Source organism: Lactuca saligna, chromosome 1 (genome assembly GCF_052625555.1).
Source record: "Lactuca saligna cultivar CGN05327 chromosome 1, ASM5262555v1, whole genome shotgun sequence".
Lineage (NCBI taxonomy): Eukaryota > Viridiplantae > Streptophyta > Magnoliopsida > Asterales > Asteraceae > Lactuca > Lactuca saligna.
Genome location: NC_136417.1, coordinates 81,757,261 through 81,769,414, shown reverse-complemented (window position 1 = coordinate 81,769,414; position 12,154 = coordinate 81,757,261). Strand labels below are relative to the sequence as shown.

At 33.5% G+C, this 12,154-nt stretch overlaps 2 protein-coding genes across 2 annotated transcripts in view; one reads left to right on the top strand and one right to left on the bottom strand.

Annotated features, from left to right (window-relative positions):
* The window catches only part of LOC145040510 (disease resistance protein At4g27190-like), a 28,789-nt gene extending 17,063 nt beyond the window's left edge, over window positions 1-11,726 (bottom strand). Inside the window, exons 1-2 of the mRNA XM_078988427.1 lie at window positions 11,533-11,726; window positions 9,845-9,905 (exon numbers count right to left, since the gene is read on the bottom strand). The gene's annotated coding sequence lies outside the window, so the exon portion shown is untranslated. The remainder of the gene's footprint in view (window positions 1-9,844; window positions 9,906-11,532) is intronic.
* On the top strand, window positions 3,553-4,338 carry LOC145009074 (uncharacterized). Its single transcript, XM_078967737.1, has one exon. It carries the CDS (start codon window positions 3,553-3,555, stop codon window positions 4,336-4,338), a length of 786 nt encoding a protein of 261 aa, XP_078823863.1.
* Window positions 11,727-12,154: the final 428 nt, after the last annotated feature.

The following is a 12,154-nucleotide window of genomic DNA, read 5'->3' as shown; positions in this document are numbered from 1 at the left end:
ACACCTTTTACCTAGAAACCAAAATCTTTTCACATTTTGGAGATTTTATTGGGGGATTTCAAGATTGTTATTTTTTGTAAAATGTTTTTACAATGGCATAAACATGTTTTGTTTATTTTTAATGTAAAAGTTGTCCGAAAAGTCAAGTTTACAGAAATTGTCATATTTTTTGTGTTTTATGGTCTCGAAGCTTCAGGTTATTTGTCTCAAATCTGGGAAGGGGGGGGGGGGGGGGGATTTTATTGCCAACTCCACATTAAGCACATTCTTATTCCCATTTGGAATTTTATAATCATATTTTGATTATAAAAGGGGGGAGAGATTATGATATGGGTATTCGAAATCGAAAGTTTTTGGATATTCATATTTGCGATTGAACATTTATGAAAGAAGAGCAGTGTGACCTTGAAAGGAGATTGTTTATGAAGTGATTCATATTCAATTTTCCAAAATGGTTTGTTTTTATGAAGGGTTTGACTTATTGAAGATTTATGGTGTGTGTTTTTAAGGTCAAGGGTGGCTAATTTTCCTTGGAGTTTTAGATACTCAAGGACCTAAAATTGCCTCTTCACTCTTGTTTCTTTGGATTGTGATGTATCACATTCTAGATCAGTGGGAAGCAGGGGGGGCGCTAAATGTAAAGACATTGCAACCAATGTAACTAGCTATGGACATGACAAAAAGCCGCCAGGAGAGGAGAGATAATCATACTGATCGATCCTGAAAAAGAGAGTGCCTTAGGGTCTCCCACTCTAAAGTGGGGTTCTTTTTGAAGTTGACAAAAAATACTAGTTTGAAAGGCTCGTTTAATGTGGATTTCAGGAATGGGTGCGTCCTCTCAGCTTTAACTTGTCGCTATCTCAATCATTGAATTCAATTTTCATTTTTTTTATTGTACGGATGCTGAGGGGCTTCTATATAAAGCGAAAGCCCTCCGGCCAGAGGGAATGAAACCATTTTCTCATATGAAGTCTATCGGTGGTAGGGCGAGGGACTTATATCCTTGTTTTTAGCTTATGCAATAGAAGGGGGATTGCGCTTGAATTGAAGTTGCGCCTTTAGAATATGAGTAGGGCTTGATGTGTGAGTGAGAATAGGCTCCAGGAAAGGTAATACCCAACAAGGAGACAACAAATACACGTGGACGTGTCATCAAAGTTTCATATTAAGATGGATTTGATTTTAAGCCTTCTCTTTTCTTTGCTTTACAAAATTTATCTTTCTATTTTAGCACCCTAATTCTCTTGTTTGTTGGCTTTAATACCATGAAATTTTTTTATGGTGAAATTATTCTTCGCCATTAGTGGCAAAAAAGTTCTTGGTAATTAGCAAGGGAGAAGGAATTACACTTCCGACATGGCAATAATCAAGTTCCTTCTTCTGCGAATATGAGATAGACCGACGAGACTAAAGGACTGTGGGGATAGCGAAAGCCCTGATTCAAAGATATTAGTCAGTCAAAAGGAAGAAAGAGACTACGGGTTGTTATTCTAGTAAACATAACCCGAAAGCCATGCAAACTAGACTCCTTGGTCTTACGAGCCACTTATGCTAACTCAAGCAGGTACCAAGAGGGACATCTTAGGCAGTAAAATCGAGCGATGCACTTCATTGACTGCATACAAGTTTATGAATAAATGAAATAACCTCATCTATTGTAGCGATACAAAGGTGTCAGCACCCACTCCTGGGCAAAAGAATGCTAAGGCCACAACTTACTCCTTCAATAGTAGATTCAATAGCAAAAGAAAATAAGCATGGCCCGCTACCACGAAGATATTAAAAGATCATTAAAGACTTAAAAATTTGTTTATTACTTCTACATTTTTGTCACGCTTGAGGTCTTTTTTGCAATGTTGCAATTTTTGGAAACTGAAGATGGGTAATCCATTCCAAGGTTTGGGGGGGGGGGGGGGGGAGGGGGGGGGGGAATATTAGGGTGCAAAGCTCTTCATTGGATGGTGTCTTAGGCTTTCCATTATTTTTTATAGGTTATGGGTGGAGCTAGCCTTTAAATACTTGTATAGTATTCATTATATATGTTTCAGAGAGCTCCCATTATATTAATGAGTAGTGTAGCTTTAAAGAGAGAGAGAGAGAGAGAGAGAGAGAGAGGGAGAGAGAGAGAGTATTGTAGTAAGAAAACATATGCTTCTATATTTTTGTACCACTCCATTATATATACAAATTGTGCTTAAATGTTAGAGCGGGTCTTATGAACTATGAATTGATTCTTAATTTTACATTTGTCATCCTCCATGGGATGTTAGATCACTCTCAAGGTCCGATTTTCTAGCGTATTTTTGGGAGTCTTAGGAACTCCACTTTCATGAAGCTCTGAGGCAAAGAGTCAGACAGATAGAAGTGTTGGGTATTAGGGTGGATTTTATTGCCAAATCCACATTAAGAACTTTTGCATTCCCATTTGGAGTTTCACAATCATATTTTTATTATAAAAAAGGGAGAGATTATGATATGGGTATTCGAAATCAAAAGATTTTGAATATTCATATTTGGCAAATGATCATTTATGATTAAAGAGCGATGTAACCTTTTAAGGAAATTGTTTATGAAGTGATTCAGATTATATTTTCCAAAATGGTTTGTTTTTATGAAGGGTTTGGACTTATTGAAGATTTTTGGGGTGTGTTTTTAAGCTCAAAGATGGGAAATTTGCCTTGGAGTTTTGGATACTTAGGGACGTAAAATTGCCTCTTGGCTGATGTTGTTTGGATGTAATGTCTCATATTCTAGATCCTAGATTGGAAGATCAATGAAGACTTCAAGATTTGTTGATTTCTTCTACATTTTTGTCATGCTTGAGGTCTTTTTCGCAAAGTTACCATTTTTGGAAATTGTGACTGAATTGATAATGGATTAGTAATGTAGTTTGTTGTAGACAAAAGTCTCTATCATGAAACATAATCTTGAACATTGAGATTGGCATATTTCCATGTCTCATGATGTTGAGGCATAGCGCCCCCCGTGGGGTTTGTGGGAGTACCCCAATGGCCTTCGGAAATTTGAATTAGTTACACTCGGAAAAAGTCAAATTCTAGTAGGCGATTATTGTAGGATTGAAAATTTTTATCATTTTTGGAAACCATTGACTATGCAATTAATTTTGAGATTTTCCTGACTAATTTAGAAGATAAAATCCTAATATGCCATGCATATATATGATTCCTATTTTGAGAATTAGGTAGAACGCTTGTTAGCTATTCTTTTTCTTGAATGAACTCAGATTTCTCTGGCGATTTGGGTTGTGTTTATTTTCCTACCTACACAAGTGTCCTTTTGGATTATCCTATACTGTATTTTCTATAACCCAGGGATAGGGTGGAAATATTAGTTCGGAAAGTGAATATACACGATCCCCACGGAATCCGTTTTTCCATCGTCACCTTAATATATCCTTCAACAATCGAAATAATATTCTTGTAAGTTTGAGATGGCAGAATCAATTCATAAGTTGAACACCAAGTTAATGAAACTTGAAATGTTTTAAGTCAATGATTTCAGGCGCTGGAAGAAAAAAAAATCTTGTTCATGATGACCACACTGAAGGTTGCGTATGTATTGAGTATTCCAAGACCAGGAATGGTGGAGAATGAGACTTTGGAAGAAACTAGGGGAAGGAGCAAGTGGGACAACGATGACTACATCTACAGAGTTCAAATACTGAATGGTATGGATGATTCCTTATTCCATGTCCATAGCGAGGCTAAAAGTGCAAAGGCGTTATGGGACACTGTAGAATCAAAATACATGGCTGAGGATGCTTCTAGCAAGTACTTTCTGCTTAACGATTTTAATGACTATAAAATGGTTGATTCAAGATCTATCATTGAACAATATAACGAACTCTTTCACATTTTGGGTCAATTCAAACTACACAACATGAATATGGATAAAACCGTTTATGTGTCATGTGTAATTGATAAACATCCACCATTATGGAAAGACTTCAAAAATAATCTGAAACATCAAAAGGAGGATCTTTCTATGGTTCAACTTGGTAGTCATTTGCATACTGAAGAATCCGTTCATGCACAAGCGAGTGAAAAAAAAGGCAAAGTTCAATCTAGGCAGTCCTCCTTTCATGTGGTCGAAAACAAACCACGAAAAGGAACAACAAAGGACATGACAAACACAAGCAAGAAAATGTCCCAAATAATTCCAATACAAGAAAAGGAACTGGTTTGTTGGAGGTATGTCGAAGAAGGTCATTACAAGCGTGTTTGTCAGGTGAATATTGGAACAATGGTGCTGGAAATAGTGGAACCAATAGAAGTGGAAACATGTCTAAGGACCAATTTAAAGGAGGTCAGTTTTTAACTAACTTTGATAATCCTGAATAGCATTACATTTATCAAGTTTCGTTTATTCTTAATCACGCTATGCACATGATGATGATGTTTCTTTGTGGATCGACTATGGTCCAACAACTCATGTATGCAAGCATGAACGGTTGTTTGAAACTTTAACATCGCTTAAAGATATATATGTGTTATATATAGGAGACGATTCTTTCAAATCTATTTGTGGTATCGGTGTCATTAATCTTGAATTTACTTATGGAAAGACTGTTAGACTTTTTGATGTTTTGTTTGTTCCTGAGATTCAAAAAAGATGTTGTAGTGGTACATGTTTGAATTATGATGTTTATAAAACGTTGGTATATTTATATTTGGAGGTAGATTGTTTATTGGTTTTGGATATTTGAATAATAGGATGTTTTGTTGAATGTTATTAATAAATTGTCACCTATTTGAAATTCTGCTTTTGTTTCGTCATCATCTTCTTCTAAAATTGATGAATCTATACTTTGGCATGCCACATTGAGTCATATCAATTTTAGAAGGATGCATGAAATTTCAAAAGATGGTCATATTCCACCCTTTTACATGAATCTGAAAAAAAAAATATAAAAGATGCATGCTAACAAAAGTTACAAAACAACCTATTCAATATGTTACTAGAAAATCAACTACTTTGGAACTTGTACACAACGATTTGTGTGATTTCCAGTCAACTCCATCTTTATGAAAGAAAAAGTAGATGTCCACATTCATTGATGGATGCACTCAGTATTGCTATGTGTATTTGCTTAATGCTACAAATGAAGCATTCAAAAATTTTAAAATATACAAAATCGACATGGAATTGCGATTGGACAATCCAGTTAATATATTAGAATGATCAAGGAGGTGAATATATGGATCATATATACTTCCAACCAGTGAATATCATTCATGAAACCATAACACCATACTTGCCCCAAAAAATGGAATTGTCGAATGCAAAAAGCAAGTTTTAAAAGAAATCGTAAACTTCATGCTTTCTTACTTGAGGTTAAGTAATGGATTATGGGGAGAGGCCGGGTTAACAACCTACTATTTTTTGAACAAGGTTCGAAATAAAATGAACAAAACAGTCTCATATAAACTTTGGTTGAAAGAAAAGCCGATTTGAGCTCTTTTCAGTTTTGGGATGTCGGATAGTTGTAAAAATCACCGAGCCCAAAAGAAAAACTTTTGGAGAGCATGGAATAAGTTGCATATTCATTGGCTATGCTGAATATTCCAAGGCATATATGTTTTACCTAATATAACCTAATGATTCAGTACCAGTCAACACCGTTATCGAGTCACGAGATGGAAATTTTGATGAAATGCGTCTTGCATCAATTAAAAGGCCCAAGGATCTGACTTTTGGTGCTAATAAATGCAAAATCCAGAAAGTCAAGATGGTTTTGTTTTACCAGAAACACGAGAGCTTCGTAGTAACAAAAGGGGTCGAATTGTAGAAGATTTATGTTCTGACTTCCAACTATACTTGGGGGAAGGTTCAATGGATGAACTTGGTATTCAATACTCTTATTGTTATAGTATTGAAAATGATTGTAAGACTTATCAAGAGGGAATGAAGCCTCAAGATGTTTTTTTGGAAGTAAGCAATTAAATAAAAAATGTCATCAAATATTGAGAACAACACTTGAGTGTTTGTATGATTTTCCTCCAAGTTCTAAACTACTTGGTTGCAAATGGATACTCAAAAAGAAAATGAATGTAACTGGAACTATCGTAAGTACAAAGCCTTGTTGGTCATTCAAGGTTTTAGGTTAAAACCTAGTGTTACTATTTTGATATTTATGCTCCGGTTGCGCGTATTTATACCACTAGATTTTTGATTGCATTGGAAAGTGTCCACAATGTTATTGTCCATAAAATGGATGTTAAAAAACCTTTTTAAATGGTCAACTTGCTGAAGAAGTTTACATGAAACAACCAGAAGGCTTTGTTATGCCGGGTAAAGAGCATATGGTATGTAAATTGGAAAAACATTTGTATGGGTTGAAACAAACACCCAAACAATGGCATAAAATGTTTGATGAGGTGATTTTCTCATATGATTTCATGTTAAACCAATGTCACAATTTTTTTTATAGAAGATTTAATGATGTTGTTCATGCAGGTGTGATCATTTGTTTGTATGTAGATGTCATGTTGATTTTTGATACTGACCAAGATCAACTAGATGAAACAAAATCAATTGTTTTCATCTAAAATCTCCATGTAAGACTTCGGAGAAGCGGGTGTAATTCTTGGTAGAAGAATTAATAGGGTTAAAAAGGGCTTAGTAATGACTAAAAGTCATTATATCGATAAAATTCTCAACCGATTCAACATTAATGATTGCTCTCCTTTAAGCACTCCTATGGATTCAAGTTTGAAATTATTGTCTATCACTAGAATTCCTATTGCTCAAGTTTCCTATTTCACTAATTATCAATGGCATGGTTTCGGTTGAGTTTGTAAAATCGCTACAAAATTTGGCAGATAACTTGACTAAAGGTTTGACAAGAAACTTAGTACATAAGTCTATTACTAAGATGGGATTAATGTTCATTAAATTCTATAATGGCGAGACACCAAATTCCCTTCTAATATGACATTAGGAGTTGAAGTCAACATGGAAAGCTCACACTTATAGATTGGAACACATAAAGCATAAATTGCAGTTATATGTTCGGTTCTACAGTTGACCACGGTGAAGTTTAACTTATTAATAATTCATTTTGATAAAATGTGTATACAGATAAAGGAAGTAAATGAATTACCTATGTGATTGTGAAGTGTAGCCGCATTTTAAGAGGTTGGGGGGTTGGCCTTGATAAAATCATGAGAGGGTTAAGACACACAACTTTATAATAGTGCCAAGTTCTATTTCACTAAACCAGTAAGTATTTTACTTGAAGGTATTCGGTTAGGTTGAAGGGTTCACTTCTTAGAACACATTGATTCTCTAGTATTTGAATTGTTTGATACTAAAATGTGAATTCAATCGTGTCGACATTTTCATTGATGTACTTGTTTGGTTTGTTTAGATAATTTTATGTTTATTCATGCGTTACACTAAAATGGGGGATGATTGTTTGTGATTTTTGTGTCACATGGAATTTTGTATAATTGGAACTGACATGTGAGCTAAAGGGTTTATCGTTTGAACTTTATATTATATCTTTTGCAGAATGCGGAATGCATGCATATATAAGATCGAATTATAAGTCGGTACAAATGAAATATGGAGTTTAATGGTGCAGACCCACTGCGGTGTTTAGGGCAATGCTCCAAAAAGTCTTTGGAAATTTGAATTATTAATTATATTATGGAAAATCCGAATTCTAATGGGTGATTTTGGTAGGATTAACAAAATTTTGTCAGTTTTGGAAAACATTGATTGTGCCATTAGTTTCGAGATTTCTTTAACTAATTTAGAAGATAAAACCCTAATCTATAATGCCTATATATGGCTCCTCTTTTGAACCGTAGGTAGAACCCTTCTTAGCTATTCTTCTTCTTCTTGAACGAACTCATAATTCTATAGTGATTTGGCTTGTGTTTGTGTGCCTAGATACACAAGTTTCCTTTTGGATTACCTTAGACTGGATTTCTTGTAACTCGGACATAGGGTGAGAATATCAGTTCGGAAATTAAACAGAGACGATCCACATGGAATTCGTTTTTCCAACATCACCCTAATATATCCTCCAACAATCCCATGCATGCATATGGTTTGGAGCATATTCAACAAACAGTGATAACAACAATATCAGGAATACAACCATAAAGTTTATGTATTTGAACACAAAACGTAGTGGATCGATGATTGAAATTAAACACATGGTTGTTGGAATGCTGGAAAAAAAAATCAAATAAAACACTTAATTTGCAGGAGATATTTAATGAACTTATGAAGAGATTGGTACTTGTACAAGTACAATACAAATGGATACAATAAGAAATCTTTAATTTTTTGTACACAAACCTATCTTGTTCATAAGTCCATTAAATCTTTCCTACAAATTCTGCGTTTTATTTGATTTGATTCTAAGAAAGTGGTATCTGAGCCATTTTGGTTCAAGATTGAAGATTGAGTGAGAACAACACGGAAGAATCTTAAGGAGAAATTGAAAAAAATAAATCTTTTCTATGGCTTCTCAAAACGATATATATCAAACCCAACTTCCAAAAATTAGAGGAAAGAATTGTCATATTTGGGGCATTCAGATGAGGATAGTTTTCAAGTCTCGGGATCTTTGGACATCATCGAGAATGGATTTGATAAACCAGAACAAACTGATGATACAAGTTTACAGCAAATTCGTGAAGATAAAGAAATGAAGAGGAAGGACAGAAAAACATTATTTATCATCTATCAGGCATGGATGACCACATTCTTGAGAGAATCTCAAATTTCCAAACATCCAAAGAGGCCTAGGATATGTTATACAAAACTTATCTAGGAGAAGATAGAGTCAAAGTGGTGATATTTCAAACTCTTAGTTGTGAATTGCGGATTACTACAACAAAGTTATAGTTTTACTCAATTAAATGAGATTGAATGGTGAAACTCTTGAAGACAAGAGGGTTGTAGCAAAGATTCTTCGAAGGTTTACAAGGAAATTTCAGTACATGGTTCTTGCAATACAAGAGTCAAAGGGCTTGCACATAAAAGCATCTCTTTCCTCTAGTTGGATTGTCCCTGTAACCTTCTTCTTTTTCATCTATTTCATGCAACTATCAATTATTGTTTATGTCTTGTATGATCTCCAACAGGGTAGGTGATTAAGTTTGAGCACGATATCTAGGAATGTTGTGGAAGAAGATGTAATAGTAAAGGGGATGGTGAATTGGGGAGAGAATTGATGTGCAAATGAGTGTAGACTAATGTAGTGCACTGTAAGTATAATTCTGAAATATATAATAATCATATCCAATTGTATAAAATCACAATATTGTTCAGAAAATCATATAAGTATTTGTGTGCTTGAGAGGACCGGAGAGCAGCAGAAATCAATAGTGTGTGCCCTGATTGGTGCCATATATTGAAGAATCATTTGGATGGTTCAATGACCCGAAACTAGATAGAAATCAATGATATAGTGTGATTGATGCTTCGAGTACGTATACCTTAATAGATTTCTGATACCATGTAAGCAATATCTATGATTAATTAAGTTATCAAGTGAAGAAGACGATGGAAATGAGCCATGGCCGTATTTTCCATTCAACTAAATTCTTAATCGCAATAATTAGGAACTAGGGAATTAAACTAAACCTAATAGAAGGAGAGATACATAAACTACCACTAAGTATGCCAAAAATACATATACAAACCTATGTTTGAAACAATCCGAAAATATAAGCTAACACATATATGACAGTGGTTTTATCAGGATTAATGAAAAAACAATTCCACAGATATACAAAAAGCCACACACCATGCATAAAAGTAATGTTGTCATTCTTGGTAAACTGAAACTCATGAAAGTTCATACCTTTAGAGGTAAGTTGATCACGTTCCAAATGAAGTGGACTTAGTTGGACTTCTGATTAAACCTATATATATACCCGAATATAAAATCATTATGAGATACAACGGATTCAAAAGAACTGCAGTACACTTTAATTAATCAGCAGCTACAGTGAATGTTACAAGAAGAATGTTCCAAGATCTGATAATTTGAAGAAGATTGACGTTTTGTTATAAATTTTTACCTAAAATAACTTGTTTAAATGATATGAAAGGCGTATATCAACATATAAAATTAAATAGGTGATGATTCCAAACCCTAGCGTTGTTCTTGAGATGTTATATTAAAGTTAAGATACTCGAGGTTGAGAATGTTACCTTACTTCTATAATCTATATATATAGGATTTTTTGAATGGCTCTACGTATAGGATCCCTATAGCCTTTTTAAAACTTTGATGTTAATGTCAAATGCTTTTAGCTTTTCATTAGGATCATGGTTTGAATAAATTTTACCTTTTTTAACTTCTTTCAAAACATAAACCAAACAATAATATGGATGGCAAGATCGCTTTGGTCTATTAAAATTACTTCACCAAATTTTAAAACAGAATATATGAGCTTCGAAACTGATTTTCGTGTCTGTTTTAACATATTTCAGATAAAGGAAAAACAGAATGAATACTGCTTCACATATGTTGGATCTTTGCAGTTGCTCAAATTTACAATCCCTAGCCTGATCTCAGTGTTGACATAGAGATATTTGTGTGGAATTTTCGAAGAAAGAAAGACAATTGATTACGTTTATTTAGGGAGATTGCGGAGGAGAAGAAAATAATTTGTTGTTTAAAAAAATAGAACGAAAATAGATTTAAGCATGTTGCTACATCTAACTATTTTAAAAAATTGGAAGTTTGACCATGCAAATTTTGATTACAACACCAAATGAAAATAACAACACCTTATTACAAGTATAAGTGTTACAAAAAAGACATCATAAAAACTTGTATGTAATAGTATTTCAATTAGTTAGTAAAGTTAGATAAATTGAAACCTCAAATATTTATATAGTTTGATTAGGGCTGTAAACCAACTGAACGTTCGGCAGGAAGTTCTTTTATTTAATAAATGAACGAACATGAACAAAAATTATCATTCATTTAGTTAAATGAACGAACATGAACAATGGTCTCGTTCGTTCATTTATGTTCGTGAACGTTCGTTTATGATGTTCGTTTATGTTCGTTCGTTTAAGTTTATTTATATTCATCTATATTCAATTATTTTTTATTATATTGCTATATTATATGTTCGTTTATGTTCATATATGTTCAATTGTGTTTTTTTTTTATTTTTTTATTTTTTATTTTTTTTATTTTTTAATCTTTGTTCGTTTATGTTTGTTCGTTTTTGTTTCTTTAGCATGTTTACAAACATAAATGAACGAACATGAACAAAGTAATTTGTTAAACGAACGAACATGAACAAGAAAATCTTATTCGTTTATCCGTTCTTGTTCGTTTATTGTTCGGCTAATTTAAACAAACGAACATGAACAAGACCTTGTTCGTGTTGTTTGGTTCGTTTACACCCCTAAGTTTGATCAGTTTATTTAGAGTAATCCACATAGAAGATAATACAAACATACAAAAGGTCAAAACCAGAAAAAATGAAGACAAAATCGAAGAAGCTATATTTAGCGATTAATCTTTACCAGTGTTCGATATTCCACCTCCTTTGACAACTTGAAAGTGCTTATAGAGACGTGATATTTGTCCATTTTTTTCATGGATGTCCTATTATCTTGTAGTATTAAGGTGGCTATATATATTGTGGCACAATTTCTGTGGGTTATGGATTTGGGATCTTGATGCACAGTGACGGGTAGAACAAGTTTGGAAGCAGGAATGAGTGGGTTTTGTTTTGCTTGGCAGTGAATCAAAGGATCAACTTATATAGGGAAACAAGTCTATTCTTTTGCATAAGTTAGAAAAGTGTGCGAGATTCTTTTATAAGCCAGTTACGTCTTTTTCCTTTTTCTTTTTATTAAGGTGATACTTTATTATTCTTTTTTTTTAAAAAAAAATGATTCTAGCAATAGCATGTGACTTTTTTAAGAATCTTTCAGCAGTAGGTGTATAATTCAAGTATTTATGTAAACAACTTTAACTTAAGTCAGGAACTTCAGAAACTCTGTTGGCTATCTAGTTAATTTAGTTTGTTCAATATTCTTGTCTTCTTTGATAATATTCATTTTATTGGGTACAAGAGGACCACATTCCAGTAAAGTTTATTGCAAAATAAAAAATAAAAAACAGGAGTTTTTAGTGTTCAAG